The 18,013-nt window shown below is 37.5% G+C and overlaps 2 protein-coding genes and 1 long non-coding RNA gene across 5 annotated transcripts; 2 read left to right on the plus strand and 1 right to left on the minus strand.

Moving 5' to 3' along the window:
• Positions 1 to 816: 816 nt before the first annotated feature.
• Positions 817 to 14,851, plus strand: LOC110856763. Of its 2 annotated transcripts, none has more exons than XM_022105307.2 (5): positions 817 to 1,067; positions 11,584 to 11,736; positions 11,942 to 12,173; positions 12,728 to 13,077; positions 13,771 to 14,851. In XM_022105307.2, exons 2-5 carry the CDS (start codon positions 11,593 to 11,595, stop codon positions 14,155 to 14,157), a joined length of 1,113 nt encoding a protein of 370 aa, XP_021960999.1. In that variant the 5' UTR covers positions 817 to 1,067; positions 11,584 to 11,592; the 3' UTR covers positions 14,158 to 14,851. The 2 variants fall into 2 exon arrangements, with proteins under 2 accessions (XP_021960999.1, XP_035713297.1); XM_035857404.1 differs by lacking the exon at positions 817 to 1,067 and adding an exon at positions 8,945 to 9,083.
• On the minus strand, positions 6,815 to 9,175 carry LOC118437898. The gene is made up of 3 exons (XR_004836473.1): positions 9,048 to 9,175; positions 8,799 to 8,936; positions 6,815 to 7,045 (listed from the first exon to the last, which is right to left on the minus strand). It is a non-coding gene; the product is annotated as an uncharacterized LOC118437898 (long non-coding RNA).
• Positions 14,852 to 15,589: 738 nt separating the features above from the next.
• On the plus strand, positions 15,590 to 18,004 carry LOC110856942. 2 transcript variants are annotated; one of them, XM_022105528.2, is made up of 7 exons: positions 15,590 to 15,730; positions 15,818 to 15,873; positions 15,942 to 16,516; positions 16,607 to 16,867; positions 16,951 to 17,255; positions 17,342 to 17,460; positions 17,544 to 18,004. In XM_022105528.2, the coding sequence occupies exons 3-7, from the start codon at positions 15,943 to 15,945 to the stop codon at positions 17,941 to 17,943; spliced, it is 1,659 nt and encodes a 552-aa protein (XP_021961220.1). In that variant the 5' UTR covers positions 15,590 to 15,730; positions 15,818 to 15,873; position 15,942; the 3' UTR covers positions 17,944 to 18,004. The 2 variants fall into 2 exon arrangements, with proteins under 2 accessions (XP_021961220.1, XP_035713428.1); XM_035857535.1 differs by having other exon boundaries at positions 15,818 to 15,851.
• The last annotated feature ends 9 nt before the right edge of the window (positions 18,005 to 18,013 follow it).

The following is an 18,013-nucleotide window of genomic DNA, read 5'->3' on the forward strand; positions in this document are numbered from 1 at the left end:
GACGTAAATGGGTTCATGGAGTCTAACCCTCCTTCACTTTTTCTACACTCATGTAGTACTACGACATATCCAAAGGAGATCGAAATCGGGGCCCGACAAGTAGTGACCTTCTACTCCTAAGTAAGAAATGAAGTCTGATGAAGTTAAATGAAATGAATTTGAACGAAAAGGACTGAATGTGAATGAAAATCTTCAGTCAGAAATTGGGGTGACTGACTTTTGAATGAAAACTAAATTTTTGAACAGGTATGCCAGGATAATGATGGGATCGATGATGACGATGATGAAGCAGACTGGAGCGGTTTTGAGGAACTGACCACGTGGGTACTGATTTTCCTGTATTCTTCACTAAAATAACTTCATCCCGATGTGCTTTTCCATTTATGTGGCCTACTTAATGGTATAAAGAACTTTATAATTGTAGCCCTGAATTTTTTCGAACGCACGCAATCGCAATAAGTTTAAAACTTATTGTGGTCACTTAATTGCACTTCCACCCGAAACACTGGTATCTTTATTTGTTGCAGGTAGCCAGAGTAAAAAAATTGCTTAAGTACATATTTATTACGGCATAATAAGGATACATTCGTGGCGTGGTGTGGTATCGTTTTTAGTCCATTTGCCCATTCACTTTTCATTTTATTCCCACCCAGCAGTTGAGTTGAACCATAATGATAATCATCACATCATCATCACCGGTCGGAATCCCTGTAATAAGAAGACATCACACATAAGCAGACCCTTATGCATGGATGGATAGCTGAGTGATCCTGAGGCGAAGGGCACCCTTAATAAGAAGACCAAGTAACCTGCATGCGGAAAAAGTTGAGCGTCAGTCGTGCAAAATCTGTCGTCGTGAACGGTTCGCAAAATATACGGTTACATCTTGGATGCAGTGCTAGCCATTTTTTCTGCAAATATTTCCAGACGAGGGAGAGAGATACTTCTTATCTTCTGTGGTGGTGGTAGTGTTCTGGTGGTGCAAGATAAGGTTGGACTTATCCAAATTTATTGTGACATCGGGATTATCTCTCTCCGTTGCGGATTAATACTAATTGGATAAAAAGGTAAGGGAAGAAGATTTATGGAAAATGATGATTTATAAAGGGCCGGCATTTTAGCAAATTAATTAATGAGCCGATTCCTGTTGCTCGATGAAAATCTGGTTTTAATTCAGATTATTTGTGGTACAAACGCGTTTGCCGGGGGCCTTTTTAAGGGTCCGTTTTGAATTTTCTCGGATTTGTTGCCCCCGTTTTCCAAAAAAAAAAAACAGAAATCCAATTGGAATTTCCCCGATTTTGTTTTTCCTAAAAACGAAACAAAAATCGAACCCCATGGTCAAATTCCATAAAAAGATTTGTAGCTCGTGTCCACGTCTACACGTGCATTTTGTAACTTTTATGTATTATGTAGTTTTACATACATTACATCTCTGAATTTGGTTATGTTTATGTTTATATTGCAAAATTGGAGCACTCTCAATCTCATCTTGAAGAAGTTATATACGAGTTTCATTGAATAATAGTCGTGGTCGTGTACGAAGAAACATTTTATTTACTTGTTGTTATTTTTTTCTTTTATGTCGAGTCATTATTTGTGTATGTCAGACAAAAAGTAAAGTAACGCCAGATTTCGTGCCGTAGGAATAAAAAAAAAAGTGGTAACGTTACTTCACTTGATGCATTATTGCATTGTAAATATTCGCATGCACTTATTAGATAATTGTTGATTTATTTTATTATTTTTGACCAGTTGGTAGCACTAATAAAATTAGATCATGACGCAGATTTAGGGCGAAATTGGGCTAGGGAAATAGATCTTAAGGTGGAATTGAATTTCAGTTCTGGCATTAATAAATAATATAAGAATTGAAATAATGAAATGAAATGAAAAGTGATAAGTAAAGGCTTCCTCTGGTTTCATGGGTGGAGGAGGAGATGATAAAGTGATGTAACTTATGCAGGGTGCCATCCTATTGTATTATTCTGCACAGGTAGGAGTCGTACTTACGTGTTTTGTGGGGGAGATGAAGAAAAAGTGAAATTTGTAGGGATTTACATATGTATGAATGAACGGATCGTGTAATGCATACGGATGAATAACGGGGTGTATGCATGGTGGGTCAGTCTTACAAGAAGGGAGGTCTCCGAGGGGATGCGGTCCGATTTTGGGCAAATTGGTGTGAATCGGGGAGATATTTAGTTAGGATGAAATTTGCGAAAGACACGATTTCCCAATAGGTACGTTTGGCGGAGATATTTGCATCCCAAGAGGAGAAAACGCGTAGTAAATCTGGAAAGTGTAAAATTTGTCGACTTTACGGCGCATTTTCTCCTCATCGGATGCAAATATCTCGGCCAAACGTGCCCATTGGGAGATCGTGTCTTTCGCAAATTTCATACTAATTAAATTTGCCATCGATTGAGACTAGTTTGCTAAAAATCGGAGAGCATCCACTGGGAGACCTCCATTGTTAGCTGCTAAAAGTAATGCTCGTATTAAATAATTGACATGCAGAGAGAGATATGTGCAGACGATTATTCTGTATGCATTTCTGCTCCTTATGGAGCTTTTTTTAGCCATGCGTGACGATATTTTTTTCAATTTGGGTGTGGCAATTTACAAATTTGGGGCAGAAAACGCGAAATTTTTCCAAATTAGTAATATTTTTTAATTTTCAAGTTTATTAAGCAACCCTGATTGACTTAGGTATATGATTGATCTCGATATTGATTGATTGCATGATATGAGATTTTGATAATTTGCAAAGTCGGCTAATGCACTTTTTACGTGATTTTTGTTGGTGGCTCGTATTACATAACTTTTTAATGGAACAAATTTTTCGCCATTGATGGTAAAAATTGATAATTTAGAAAAGTTTGTAATGAGTGAATGTTATGTGATCTCGGCCCGAATTGAGTATTGATTGATCGATTAGAGGTAAAGTTTTCTTGTAAATGAAAAAAAGCCGTGTTATTAGCTTTATGAATTCAGTGGCCGCGGAAGCCGTGGGGACATCTGGGGACGTTAACATTATAGGATAAGGGGGAAGGGAGGAGTTTATATAAGATGGAGAGATTATGCGGACATCGAATAACCGTGGGGACATTATACCCTCAAGCATCCTCCGCGGCCACTGTAAGGGAGTAAAGTCTACTTTGTTGAGGGAGCAGTGGCCGCGGAAGCCGTAGGGACATCTGGGGACATCATTAACAGTGTAGGATAGGGGAGGGCCGGGTTTATATAAGATGGGCACATGATGCCGACATCGAACAACCGTGGGGACATTGTTGACCCTCTGTCCCCTCACCCTTCCGCGGCCTCTGTATTACACGAACATGTGGCAAGTTTGAGGAGAGGGGAAGACAATGACGAGCCGAGGAGGCAGGCGTTGTCCACATTATTCTGGTCAGATAGCTATCTATATTTGTCTTCTTGCATTGTTGTTTGCCTTGTTCCGCATTATGTGTGACTTGACGTGAGTGGTGTGCATCTTAAAATGTAGGTAATACGTACATACGTGGCCGGTGCATTTGCATTGTTATGTTTTAGAGTGGACATTGACTCTGCTGCCATCCTTACTTACGTAACAATTATCATAAATATGAATGTACATATGTCTGTCTGTTAGTTGGGCATAGGTTTTGGCAGATTATTGGGAGATTATTGAAGCTAATTACACAGTTTGTGTGTAAATGTCTCCTAATGTGCGTGTTATCGATTTACATGACTTATCGGTAGAAATGCTCAGGGGATGGGAATAAGCGCCGACATTGTCTCGAATTAACGTATTTAAGACTCGATGCCTTATCTTCATATTCAGCATATTTTAAATCATTTCTCTGCTGTGGGAATTTATTTTAAAATTCTGGACAAATTTGTAGAGCAGGGAGGAGTTGCCAATTTTAAAAAAATGTATGACAGTCCAGATTTTGACACTTTTTGAAAAAGGAGATCTCAAGTTTAAGAAGCCTTCAGAAAAATTGGAACTCGTCGAAACTGGCTGAAAAAACTCGACGCCATTCCATCAATCAACTCACTGAGGACAAATTTGTCGTCCAGAATTTTAAAATAAGTTCCCAGAGAGAAGTGATTAAAAATGAGTACAAATTTATCGTCACTAAATAATCGATGCCAAAAGATAGGGGTATCTATCAGATCGATTATATATGTCTGACTACATGAGTCGTAGATCAGTCGTGATTATTTTTGCCATAATTTCGAAAAAAAATTTCATAAACAGTATACTTTTCTGCAAGGGTGGAGTAGTTTTTACAATTTTTTTTTCTAAGGTGCCCTTTCAATACGGCATTCCCCACCATACATATTTTAGTAATGAGAAGGAGGAGGAGGGATGTTGTCACAATGTTTATTTTTGGTTTGGTCATTATGCAAATTAATACATGATAGAGTGGAGATCTTTATGCTGGTTAGGTCTTTATGCTGGTCGTTAAAGTGTGTCACCACACAGTTATTTGTTTGTGGTGCTGCTGCTGTTTAGAAAAAAAAGGTTTACCAATTCCTCGGTCTCGTTATTGTGCGTCTCTTGGTCGTCGTCGTCGTCATCTTCTTCTTTTTATCTTAATTTGTCACTTATTAGTCAGCCAAAGAGGGTGCCTTCTTGTTGCGTGTGTGCAAATAATGTGTCACTTATTCACGATTATGTATAAATGTACCTACATAAGTACGTACCTAACCCTCAGAGTAGTGTCGCAATTAGAAGATTGTCGTGATAGCACGACTGCCCAAATTTTAGGTCCAACTTTTTTCGCAAACGTATAAAATGTACAAAAGGTTTGCAAAAGTGTCACCTTTCTCCATTGGCCTAATAAGCAAAAAAAGAAGTGATTTAATAGTCTCAATATTTTAAAAAAAATTGGTAATTTAATTGATGCAATTTTTAATAATCTCAATATTTTTAAAAATTATTTAATTGGTGATGAAATTGATGGCGAGATTGATTAATTGTAATAAATTGGTGCATCTTGTTAACAAAAATTGTTTTTAAAAAAACTCAGATTTAATAAAATTATGTCGAAAAATGGAAGCTTTTTTCTTGTATGAAAGGTCTTAGAATGGACAATTTTTGCTATTTGATCCAATTTTGTACCGAAAAATGCCCCTTTTTTGCTGTATGACGTACATGACATGAAATTTGTGTAAGGTTACCATTCTCCCGAAGGTTTTAGAATGGAGATTTTTTTTTCATATTTGATCCAATTTCCTTGGCCCGTATAGAAATAAAATTCATGATCTGCTAAAAATAGTGGTTGTGGTTGCGCGTGTTTGGATAGAATTGATCCTGTTTTTTAATAGGTTTTCTTTCTTTATTTACTTATATGTCATTAATTGGATTGGATAATGTAATATTCTTCGGTAAGAGTAAGTATTTAGTGGTTGGGTTGTTGAGATAAGTGGGTCAGTTTGTGTAGTGAAATAGGTAATAAATAAATTGGACGGGATACCTACACCTGTACATAGCAGGTAGAGGAGACCTATGAGGAGGCCTTTTGTTGGTTGGTCAATAGAATGGAATCGCTTTAAAAATATATATTTTTTATGAATGTTGAGCTGAGATTGCACCTTTTGCACGTACGATAATGCGATGATGAATTCAAGCCAAGCTGCTGGTAGTAAATAAGTAGGAGCGTGTATGGCAAAGAATTGACCCATAATTGCTGCCTGCAATGCAATTTATGCTTATTTACTGGCTAACTGACTAAACGAGGTGGTTAGTTATTTATTTATTAGACGAAAGTGTTTAAGCAATTCATTGAATTTTTTAAAAGTGTTCATGAGGGTTGATTTTTTATGTAAAAGTTTCAAAGTGCAGAATCGTGTCGTTAAGAGTGCGTGATGATCGATTGCTTGGAAATATGCAGGGACCACACCCTTAATATGATGATAATGTCATGATAAAATAGAATATGAATGATCAGACCGCAGGTTAATTGAGGTATATTTTATATTCTGTTCCCTAATTAATGGCATATTTAAAAATTGTGGCATTATTTTGCAGCTGATTAAGATCTTCTTGTGGTCATTTTTGTATGCGTTTCAGGGCGCAAAGTGCGCGTCCTTCTGTGTCAAGATGGATATGCAATTTTGTGAATATAATAGAATCCTGCTCTAATTTTTGGTTTGATACAAATACGAAATTGAAATTGAGTCGTGAAAGTGATGATGCAAAGGTTACTTGGATTTTGCAGAAGTGAAGTGGCTGGTGCAATATTTTGCACAATAATAACATAACACGGACGGAGGGAAGCAGTTAGTTTGGGAATTATTGAGGAATTACTGCATAATACGTATGTACATACTCCTCTAGTCTGGTCTGGTCTTTCCTATAGGGAAAGAATTAGCAAAAAGTGCAGCAGTAGCAGCAGTGGCAGAAATTGCGAAAAAGAGAGAAGAAGAAGAAGGGATGTAGGTAGATTGCACATCGTCAAAGTCGTCATCACCAGCATGCACGTTACTTACCTGACTACGGTACACCGTCCTTGACACAGTAATAATTATATAACGGGTTATTCATTTCGTTACATGGGTATCGAACGATTAGATGGATGGAAATTTGGCCCATGGAAGAATTACTATGTCGCATAAATATGTACGTTGGCTACTTGGTAATGAATGGAAATTACGCGTGTACATAAGTTGAGGAGTCCGATACGAGTTTTTTTAAGTAAAATATGTAAAGAAGGCTTGACTTAGAAAAGGGGGTGGAATTTTGTTTAAAGAAGATGGCACATGGTTCATCTTCATTCATTCAGACAGAGAAAAAATGTTTAGTATTTACAGCACAGGGTTTGGTTTTGTGATGTTTATTAATAATAAGTTAATACATAATTGAGGCAGAAAATATGTCAAGATTTCACTTAATATAAACTTGTACGGTACAAGTTGTACCAGAGAATAATTCAATTCAGAGGCGTGTGAAAAACGAGAATGGGAATGGGTGTGAATGCATCAAGTCAAGGTGCACGACACAATTCCTCAAATCCTATCTTCTTCTTTTTTCTCCCCTAATTTGACAAGATTTCTGAAATTTTAAAATTATTTATATTTGAAATAGTTGGTTGGTTACAGGGCATGCCATTTATGATATACTGGATTTTATTTAATGGTGGTGGTGGTGGCCCTTAAATAAGAAATGAATGATAAGTGCACATGCATGTTATCTTGAAGTTCACTCAATTCACAGAAAATTATGATGCAAGTTTCCCAAGAAGAAAATGAGGTTTTCTTTTCATGAATTGTTGGGGGTAGGGAAATTAGTCGACGTTCTGGGAATCGTCGTCGTCGTGGCTGACGAAGAATCGACCGGATGGATGAGAAGAATAAGCTATTTGTCTAATTGGGAGGGGAATTTATGTAATTTATGAACCTACTACACGATTCCTTTGATAAGCCAATAATCCAATGATAATAACGAAGGGACTGCTTGTTAAAGAAAATGAAATGGTTATCATGTAGGTAGGTAGAGTTAACTTTAACCTTGCATTATTTTATCTGAGGTAGCTTGGGTATTGTGCCTCTCGTGGGAAAGGTCGTGTATTTACGTATGTGGAGGAACATGCTCATGCATGTCTTATCATCAGCGTGATCTGATATCTTGAGGTGTAGAAAAGGAGAATTTTGAACTTTGAGAAATTTGAGGCAATGGAAATGTAATGAATTAATTTGATTTGATTTGATTTAATGATGATTTAGTTTCTTGGTCGGATTGATTTTGTGCAAGGGTGAGATTCAAATTAGAGTTTAATTAGGAAGTTTTATAGACTTGTTGTAACCTTTGGTTTTTCATGTCAAATTGAGTAAAGTAAGGTCTTGTTGTACAAATTGGGGTGGTTTGTGTAATCGGCGGAGTCTATAATTGGATTGGAAGTTAAGTTACATATGTACATACATACGGAAGGAAGGATAAGGGAAAAATAGATAGAGGATAAACTACTTATGAAATACTTATCATCAATTACTTATCATCATTTTTACTTTATAAAAATCCTTCTTAAAAGAGAATCAATTAAACAAACAACAAGAATAAGTACGTACGTAAGTGCCAAAATACCGGCACGCATGTAAAGAAAAAGATGATTCAAACAACTTATCAATTACTTATCATGATACGTACTTATCATCATTCATTTTTACTTATAAACACTCCATAAAAATCCTTCTTAATAGAGAATCAATTAAGTAACAAGACCAAAAGTGCCAAAAGACCGGCGTAATCAGGACACATTTAAAGACACGTGTGATTCAAATTAAGTACTCATCAATTTCTTATCATCCTTTTGGCATACACACTTTATAAAAATGTGTCCTAAAAGAGAATCAATTAAGCAACCAGAATAAGCACATAAGTGCCAAAACACCGGCATAGTCAGGCCACATTTGAAGAAAAGGGACGCTTCATTCGTGTCTTGACGATTATGCAATACACCACGAAAAGTTCGTGCGTTGTGTGGTGTGGTGTGGATTCGTCATTAATTAGTAGTCGTCCCCATGCCATACGTTACGTTACGTTCACCATAATAGGTCAGCCGTCGTCTAAAAGCAGTAGTAGTAAAGTAATAATAATAATAATAACGTGTTACTCAGCAGTGGCCGCGGATGAAGGTGTGGGGACATTAACGTTGTAGGATAGGGGGAGGGACGGGTTTATGCAAGATGATGCGGACATCGAACAACCGTGGGGACATTAAGTCTCCTTCCGCGGCCACTGAGAACGCGTTACTGAGAGAGGAGTCAAATAATCTTCGCGATAAATACACAGAATACAAATCACTCACCTCACTTTAGTTAGTTAAACATGACCACTTGCACTTTTTGGTGTGCAAAAATATTCTGCATACGTATCACTGCCGACCCAGGACTGGCCTCTTATCGACGTTTTCTTCTCTTCACTGTTGATATATTTTTTTCTTTACCTTTAATAAGTCAGTTAGTTAATAGTGAATTACATTATCAGTGAGTGAGTGGTAAATAAGCAGTTAATGAAAAGAGTAGTGTGACTTTCTCTCGTATACTGATTTATTTACCTTGTTTGTTGTGTGAAGGAATGACCCAATTTTTCCGTAAGTACTACAAACCAACTTTTTAACTACGATTATAATTAATTTCGTTTTTTTCTGCTTCCATTCCAACAATGAAAATGAAAAGAATCCTGACTTGGATTGGATTTTATTGCACTTTTGGCTTTTATTGAGTTGCATTTAATTTAATTCAGAATTTTTGAGTCGTCTTCTTCTTCTTTTCTTGTATTTTTCTTGTTCCGTGTAGTTTGAGGTGAGATGCACTTTTTTTATGACAATTAAATGCAGACAACAATAAAGAGTGATGATACATATGTCAACATACATAGATCACATTGTTAATTTAATTGCATTTCATTGCACAGGTGTATCGTCTTCATTTGTGAGGTTTTTGTACCAAAAATGTTGCACGTTGCTGCACGTGATGCATTTCAATTTTCAAGTATTACGCAATTATTTAGTGAAGAATTGCAGTTGCAGTACGTGAAGAATGTCAAATTGTGGGTGACTGACTGACTGACTAGTCATGTCACATTTTGTGTATTGTTTTGTTTATCTATCGACTTTTGTCTTATCGCTTGAAATGAAACGATACTTTTAATTCAGGTTGGAAATCTTCTTCTTTTATAAAAATGTACTCGTCCACTTTTAGAAAAACTTGACCAGAAAGAAACTGTGTCAGTGCAGTGGTGAAGTAGTAATTTTAATTTTGTGTGCATTTAATTAATTGGATTTGTATTTATTTGTACGTTAAAATTAAGTGTGGAATATTTGGGTTAATTTTAATGTCATCATAATAATAAAAGGATTACATCAAGGAAGATGAGATTGACGATTGTTATATAATTTGAGGAGGACTGTAAAAATGTGAGAAAATTGAATTTGATAACTTTTACTAAAAGAGGCATGAATAGAATTGTATGTACATACTTTGGTCAGGGGTGGGGAATATGTATGTAAAGAAATCCAACTCTATATACTGCGAATTAAATAATCTGTAATCAGATTACTTTATCAACGGATTACATCAAGGAAGATGAGGATGAGATTGACAATTGCATAATTTGAAATGGACTGAAAAATGGGGAAAATTTAAAATCTGAATTTTTCAACTTTTAGTAAAATGTTTAAAGTTGTACTTTTTGGCCAGGGTAAGATTTTTGGTCTGGTTATCATTAGATTTATTTATGGGAGGTGGGGACAAATATGTAAACAGTGGCCGCGGAAGGGTGTGTGGACAGAGGGACAATGTCCCCACGGTTGTTCGATGTCCGCATCATATCCCCATCTTATATAAACCCGTCCCTATTTCCTATCTATCCTACAATGTTAATGTCCCCACGGCTTCCGCGGCCTCTGTGCGTATGTATGTAAATGAGCACAAGTACAACTCTACTACTGTGAATTAAATAATCTATAATCGGATTACTTAATCTGTCATAATCTCTTTGGACGTACATAAATCTGTAGTACACAAATAAATAAATAATAACTTTGAATGAAGGTATCACAAATTAACAAGAAGACGAGACTTGTCAAAATACTCGTATATATGAAAAAAACTAATAATATTTTGTTCATTACTGACTGATTGTAAACGGGTACAAGTTGTGTTACACTGTTTTTTGACGAGTTTTTTTTTGAATGAAATGAAAATGAATGAGCCGTGAGTTGGTCAAGTTGGTCAAGTTTTTTTCTGCATTATTTGACATGCAGATTGGAATTTGGTACATTGAAAATTGATGGATGAATGATTTATTTTTTTCCTTTTGCATTTGTCTTTTATCGAATTGGAGTAGAGTTTAATGTGTGAAATAAATTTTTCTTGTTACTGATAATGAAGATAATTTGTGGAATTTATGTATGGGAGAAAATGTGAAGGTGAAGATGAGACGAAATGCAGAAATTTGTATGGTTTTGTGGTTGGATTTTTTTGCTACTAATTTCGCGAATGGTTCACCTTGTCGCATTTGGTTTGTTTGTTTTGGCAAATTAATATTTTTACTAAATAAGTAAACAGATGATACTAGGGAAGATGTGATGTCGGTCAGTTGATAAGATTGTGATGTTAATTTGGAGAAATTAGTGAGCGTACTGTACACACGTCAACCTTCGCAAATTGAGCATAGTAATATATGTAACTCAACCTTGAAGTTTTGCGAAATTTTGCGAGATTTAGTAAATGTTTGCTGGAAAACGATGCTATTTGTTTGCAAATTTACCTAGAAGTTAGGCATGTTCTTATTTAGCAAACTCATCCCTACAGAAATTTCTGTAATTTTCGCACAATTGCAAAGCCAGAGAAATTACGTTACATGGAAATAACATCAAAATCGATGTTTGCAAGATTTGCGAAGTTATATTTTGCGAATCCCTACACACCAAAAATTTTGTATCTTTGCAAGTTTCCAAAATGAGTTGCGACACGGAATAAGACGTTGTTGCGAGTACGAACAATGCGAAAATTTGCTGGATTTTTGTGTTTGCGATTTTCTAGAGCTGTGTTATTATGTTATTGATTGTGTAAATGTTTTGTTTGCAGTCTAACAAAATGAGGTGGAGTACAGTATTGTTTCTCGTCGTGGGATGTCTCGTTGGTTTAGCATGTGCCAATCCGCTGAGCCGGTCACGTCGTCAGGCTACCTCCACCACGACGGAGAAGTCCACCACTGGAAAGAACGCGACGTCGGGGGAAGTTAGTAATGTTGAGAGACAGTGGCCGCGGAAGCTGTGGGGACATTAACATTGTACTAGGACAGGGGAGGCCCGGGTTTGTATAAGATGGGGAGATTATGCGGACATCGAACAACCCTGGGGAGATTGTCCCTCTGTCTGTCCTCACTCTTCCGCGGCCACTGATGAGACATAATTCCGTGATAAAATGACGATATTTTGTGTAGGATGACATCGTCGACGTGCTGCGCGCCCTCAACTTGCCGGATGACTTTGCCGACACGAAGAAACCCACGCCCACGACCACGACGGTAGGTACGACCCCGACGACCACGGCGAAAAGTATTACGACCACTACGACTGCATCCACGCCCAAAGCGGAAGCCAAGGTCGGGTCTGGAGACACGAATAGCATTGACTCCAGCCAGTCCCGTGTGGCGAGACAGTACTTCATGACGGGTGAGGAGGGGGACATATTTTATTTATTAACAATGCACATGTTTTGTCAAGGATCTTCTTAAAAAATCAAGTAATTTAAATCAAACAAAAGTTTGTGTGGGACTTGACCATTTCTGTAGAATTTACGGATTTATGAAGGTTACAAGTTGGCAAAAAGGTGCATTTTCACCATGCGAAACTATACGGCTCTCCGCTTTCCGATGTGAAAATTCGCATTTTTCCCAACTTAAAATCTTCATGACGCCATCAATTCTTCAGAAGTACTTAAGTGCCATACGGTTTTAAGTTGGCAAAAATGCGAATTTTTACCATCGGAGAAGTGAATGCCATATTGTTTCGCATGGTGAAAATGCGTATTTCTGCTAATTTGTAACCTTCTTAAATCCGCGAATTCTGCAGAAGTGGTCAAATCCCAGACTAACTTTTGCTTGTGTCATGTTACTCGATTTTTTAGCCCTGGTTTTAACAAGATCCGTGACAAATATGTGTGACACGTGCCTTACTTGTAAGATTACGGTGATGAGGATAAGAGTATTGTTTTTCTCTCCTCTTAGGAAACGCTATGTTGGACAAGGTAATGAATTGTCCATGTCAAAAGGATCAACTCGACTCGATGGGGGTGAACGGCGTGCCGTACAGTAATCAGCCGAACCCCGCAATTTACCGTGATCCTCCCTACGGTCCGGACGCCCTCGGACCTGGCGATGTGATCGCGACGAATTTAAAGTCTGTCGGAGGCACGACTGGAAACGTATTCGGGCAGTTGATCCGATTGATGTTGGGCTTACCAAATTTGGCCTTGTCGCTTCTTAAACCGCTCGTCGTGGGGGCGGCAGATACCTTGGCGCAAACGACGGACGCCGCAGCTGGAGTGACGCAACAGGCAGCGAAGACTTTGCCAGTGGTATGCACTTTTTGTTTGCAGGGGTGTTTAGACGGTAGCAGTGGGCGAGGAAGATAATTTGGAGTGTGGGGACATAATGTATAACTCGATGGAACAATTTTTTTTCCAAAATTTCCAGACAATTTTGAAAGTCTATTTTCATGAAATTTTTGTCGCAACAAATACAAAATTTGAAGAGGGATAATGCTGGGTGTATGATTAATGATTAAGCAGTGATATTAAACTAGAAAAACGCAAAATTTTCATGAAAATTTAAGGCAACTTAGGAAAATTAAAATCTAGATAGTTGATTTTTGCAATATGAATTGCATATTTTAGAAGGATAACGCTGGTTTTGACTAAACAGTAATGGAAACTTTAAAGTGCAAAATTTTCAGAAAACTTCAGAAAAATAAAATCTATGTGATTTTTTCAATATGAATTGCATATTTCTAGTCATAAATTTCATCAATTGTCTTGAAATTTGTTTGGCGAGGAAATATTATCGCCGAATTGCCATATAATTTTTTAATTATGGTTTGCGTTGGTCGGTGTTTGTGTTCTTCAGTCCCCCGCGATCGTGGACAAATGCACTACGCGTCCCCACGGAAAAATTTCCGTGGGGACATTGTCCCTCTGTCTCATTGTCCCCCACGATTCCACCCCCATTGGACGGAAGTGACGCAATTAACCCAAACCTTTTTCTCTCCTCAGGCCGTCCGATCTGGCGCCGTCGTCCTAAAGAAACTCCTCGAAACCGTCGGCGACGTGACTGGCGGACTTCTCCACGTCCTCTCCAACTTGGTCGCGTCCCTCGCCGCGGCCAAAACCTCGCTCTCCGGCACGCTCCCGTTCGCCTTCGACATTCTCGGCGACGTGAGCGGCCGTGTGTCGCAAACCGTCGGCACGGCTGTCGACTGGGTGGCGGGAACGAAGGAAATCTTGGCGTCGGGCGTCGTCCAGGCCGCAAAAACGGGCGGAAATCTATTCTCCGGTCTGGTCGAAGGGACCAAGGGCTTCTCCACCGGACTTCTGGAAGGAATCAAGTACGGCGTCAATGACGAAACGCCCCCTCCCTCCGAGCAAGCTTGGCGACGATAGAAAATATTTAAATAAATAATTATGCCAATAATTATGACGATGATGATGCTGAGTTCCTTTCTAATTTTTAATTGTGATTCGTACCCTACAAATTATGAAATTAATTACTAGTATTTTGAAATTATTATGGATATTTTTATAAAAATTGTATTGAAATTGAACAAGAACATTTATTTTTTCCTAAATCAAAAAGTCTGGTTATGCTAAAGTACATATAAATTTAGATAAGTAATCGTTTAAGAATGATAAAGCCATTGTATTTTAGTAGCCATTTAATCGCCACAATGATGATTAATCCTTGTTCATTGCTCATTTTTTAGACCGTGCTAAATATGATTAATTTTAATAATGGATATCTAAATAATTAAATGAGCTTATCATAAAAATGTTTGTGAGCGGACGTGAAAGCGCATGGATTTCTAAAATTTGTGTAGAATTTCCGTAAAATTTTTAGAATTTTTATTAAACAGCCTTCCAATCTGAAATTTCAATCTGTTAAGTAAATAATTAGTTAATGAGCGGCTGATGATAAAGAAATTAACTACGAATAGAGTTTAATTATCTTTTTGATGATGTGTGTGTGTGGTTATCTGGTTGTGAAAATATGTGAACCCGTGTAATGTGATATTTCATAGTTTTTTGTTTCATTTTGAAAAAAATAAAACTAAAACGTGAAAACATAGTTAGGAAAAAATATATAAGTTAAGTTAAGTTTGGTAATTATTAATTGTATTGATTCTATTCGTAAATATTATAGATTTTTTTTGGGTAATGAGAAATAAATGAGAATAAAATTGCATAGAATTGATATGAATTTGTGCTGGTTGTCGGATGCATATTTATTTTTTGAGAGATGTTTAACGGATAAAATTATGATGACATTTTCATAAGTTTGAAATTAATTTGTAAATTGGAGAGATGAAACTTGGGACAAATCAGATAACATTTTTTGATGACAGATAAGCCATCTTTCATAACAAGACACCCATTGAATACGACTTTTGAGCCTCTTATCTAATAAATTTCATTCATTGCGTATGTTTTTGTTCACGTTTCGGTCTGAATAAAATACCATTTATGTGCATACATATTTAGATTTCATAATAAATAAATGAAACCTAAATACATTTCCTAAAATACTAAATATTTCCATTTCATGGCTTATTTCGTGGGTAAAAATCTGCATAAAGAAGGCAAAAATCATGCGAAAACATACGTTTTGTGAAGAAATTAACTTTTTATAGCAGTCAAAATTTATACATTGCTGTCGCAATTTTTTAAAAATAATTACATTATTTTGACCGAGATAAAAAGTTAATTTCTTCAGAAAATATGTCTTTTCGGGTGAATCTGAAATCGCGATTTATTTCCGTCTCATATTTATTGCAGCCAGCCAGCGAGACTACTTTGCATATTATGTATATTAGCGGATTCAGGAATTGCGACTTTGGGAGATGGGCAGAGCAAGAAAACGTTTCCGAACCTCAGCTCTAGCTTGCTTTTGGTTGCTTCATAATATACTTGGATTCGTGATTTTGATGAAATTCGTTATTTCTCTCATCTCTTAAAGTTTGTAAGTTGTTTGTAAATTAGTTCATTTTACAGGGTTATCTCTACTTTTGATGATAAGGTGAATTTGCATTATTTGTTCATTACGCAGGTGGATCGCTGTCAGGACAAGATTGAGGATATAAGTAAGACATTAGATTTCGAAAGGTTTGTTTTAATTCTAACCGTTAATTAATTATTGCATTGTTTCTTATCTATTATTTACTAAACTAAAGAATGGATTCCGTGGATAAAGAAGAAAAAGTTGATCGACCCGAGGAGACAGGTCGTAACAGTGGGACGACCGATTCTCCAGTTCCTCCACAAGGAGATGATGACGGTCTTGTCGAATATGTTCCTGATTTGGGTAAAGATGATAGTAATCAGGTCGATAACCGAGGTATCGCGGTTGGTGGGGATGATAACGACGATAACCTGTCTTCCTACTACACATCTTCCGAGGACTATGTGCCCCAGCACGTTCAGAAACTATATCATACGACAAAAATAGCAAGAACATCGTCTGGTATTTCTGAGAAAGAAAATGTGCCCATTTCTTCATCATCAACTGAGACAGATAAGGAGGAGAAACTACAGGAATCCGATAAAGCCTGGAACCCAATGAAGACTGACTGCGACACGGCACAAAATGTGATTTCTGCCGATATCGACCAAAGTGCGGGGGCATTTTTCATGGGAGTCAAACACCAGGAGAAGTCATTGGCTGAGACGCCATGTCCGTTTTACAAAGGGGAAGGCAAATACTGCTGGAAGGGGATGAGGTGTCGAATGTTGCATAAAGTTGTGGAGGGTAGGTTTGTCAGTTATGCAAATTTAGTTGGTGGAATAAATAATTGTTAAGTTAACTGATGATAAGCATTGTCTCTTTTCCTTTTCGCAGTCTCTGATCTGGGAAAGGAAAGGGTTACCAGTTCTTACACTTTGGATAACAAGCCCCATTTACAACATGGAATGTGGATTGATGTTAAAGTTGTGCACATCGTCTCGCCCTCGGAGTTTTACGTAATTCCTAGAAAGACGGCGGAATGCATTTGTCGAGCTGCATTTCCACCTGCAGCCTCAAAGAGTACACCGCCCGTGAATCCGATGATGAATGATGGGTCGATGAGTAATATTCCAGACACGGGGACCGAAGAGTTTGGTAAATAATATAAATTTAATTATCTCTTAAAGTCTATGATAAAGATGTTATCAATTTCATGAATTTCTTGCTCGTATTCTTAGGCACAGGAGTCGAAGCGTTTGATAAGATTAAGGCCAAACTGAACGAACTTTTGGAACCCAATATGGCATGGCGTCAACGCCAATCTGCCCATTACGCTTTGACGGAACTGGTCGCTGTGAAGCGTACGGAAAATGGAGTGCGAACTTGGCTCCGAGGTGTCGTCCTAGAGGCGAACCTTACTAATGTTGCTGACCGTGAAATTCCATACCATAAAGTTCAACTGATTGATGCCGGTGAAGTTTTGACGCTCCGGGCGGATGAAATGTGCTCCCTTCCAGTGTACGTGAGCTATTATCCTGCTCTGGTGAGTGATAAAATGCGTACAATTTGTACATAATTGGTGGCATGTCTTTATATTAGTGCTAACTTGATAAAATTTATGTTAATTAGGCCTACAAATGCTGTCTTAAGGGGGTTGTACCCGTGGGGAATATCTGGTTGAGAAGAGCATCGGTTGCCTTGCAGAGGATGACGACTGGAACAAATATTAAGATGAACGTCACTAAATCGTAATAATAAAATTAAATGTGATCAATCTAAACTTTTAATGAATATTTGCAATTCATGAAACCTTTCATTTTTACATGGACAGGAATAAATCTGATGCCGTGTGCAAGACACTCGAGGTTGCTCCATATCTAGTTGACCTGTTCGTTCCAAGGCTAAACGTTCCTCAAGATCTGACCATTGAAACGTCCGCCCCCATGGTTTCAGCCGCTGAAGTCCTGACAGGCAACGCCTTGGCACTCGACTTCAACCAATTCCCTAGACGGCCAATTTTGAACCAGTTTTTTGACCAGAAGATGCTGTTTTCTCCCATCAATCCTAACGTGAATGCTGAGCCAACCAAGATGCTCGCTAAAGATTTCCAATTTCTGACAGCGACCGATAAGAACGAAGAAGATGAGAAGGAAAAGAAAAAAGATGCCGATAATTACTCATTATACTCAGCATCAGTTGCGTCCACTTTACCATCCAGTGAACAACAATGATTTTCTAAAATTGTTGAATTTTGATTTAAGTGAATCATTAAATACACTTTGTTAAAATTAATTGCTATTA

This window comes from Folsomia candida, unplaced genomic scaffold, assembly GCF_002217175.1.
Source record: "Folsomia candida strain VU population unplaced genomic scaffold, ASM221717v1 Fcan01_Sc017, whole genome shotgun sequence".
Classification (NCBI taxonomy): domain Eukaryota; kingdom Metazoa; phylum Arthropoda; class Collembola; order Entomobryomorpha; family Isotomidae; genus Folsomia; species Folsomia candida.

Coding starts and splice junctions, on each gene's coding strand:
- LOC110856763 (XM_022105307.2), top strand. CDS start 11,593: ATGAGGTGGAGTACAGTATTGTTTCTCGTCGTGGGATGTCTCGTTGGT. Junction 12,174..12,727: donor GAGACAGTACTTCATGACGG/GTGAGGAGGGGG, acceptor CTCTCCTCTTAG/GAAACGCTATGTTGGACAAG. Junction 13,078..13,770: donor CAGCGAAGACTTTGCCAGTG/GTATGCACTTTT, acceptor TTCTCTCCTCAG/GCCGTCCGATCTGGCGCCGT.
- LOC110856942 (XM_022105528.2), top strand. CDS start 15,943: ATGGATTCCGTGGATAAAGAAGAAAAAGTTGATCGACCCGAGGAGACA. Junction 16,517..16,606: donor GTTGCATAAAGTTGTGGAGG/GTAGGTTTGTCA, acceptor TCCTTTTCGCAG/TCTCTGATCTGGGAAAGGAA. Junction 17,256..17,341: donor TGAGCTATTATCCTGCTCTG/GTGAGTGATAAA, acceptor TATGTTAATTAG/GCCTACAAATGCTGTCTTAA.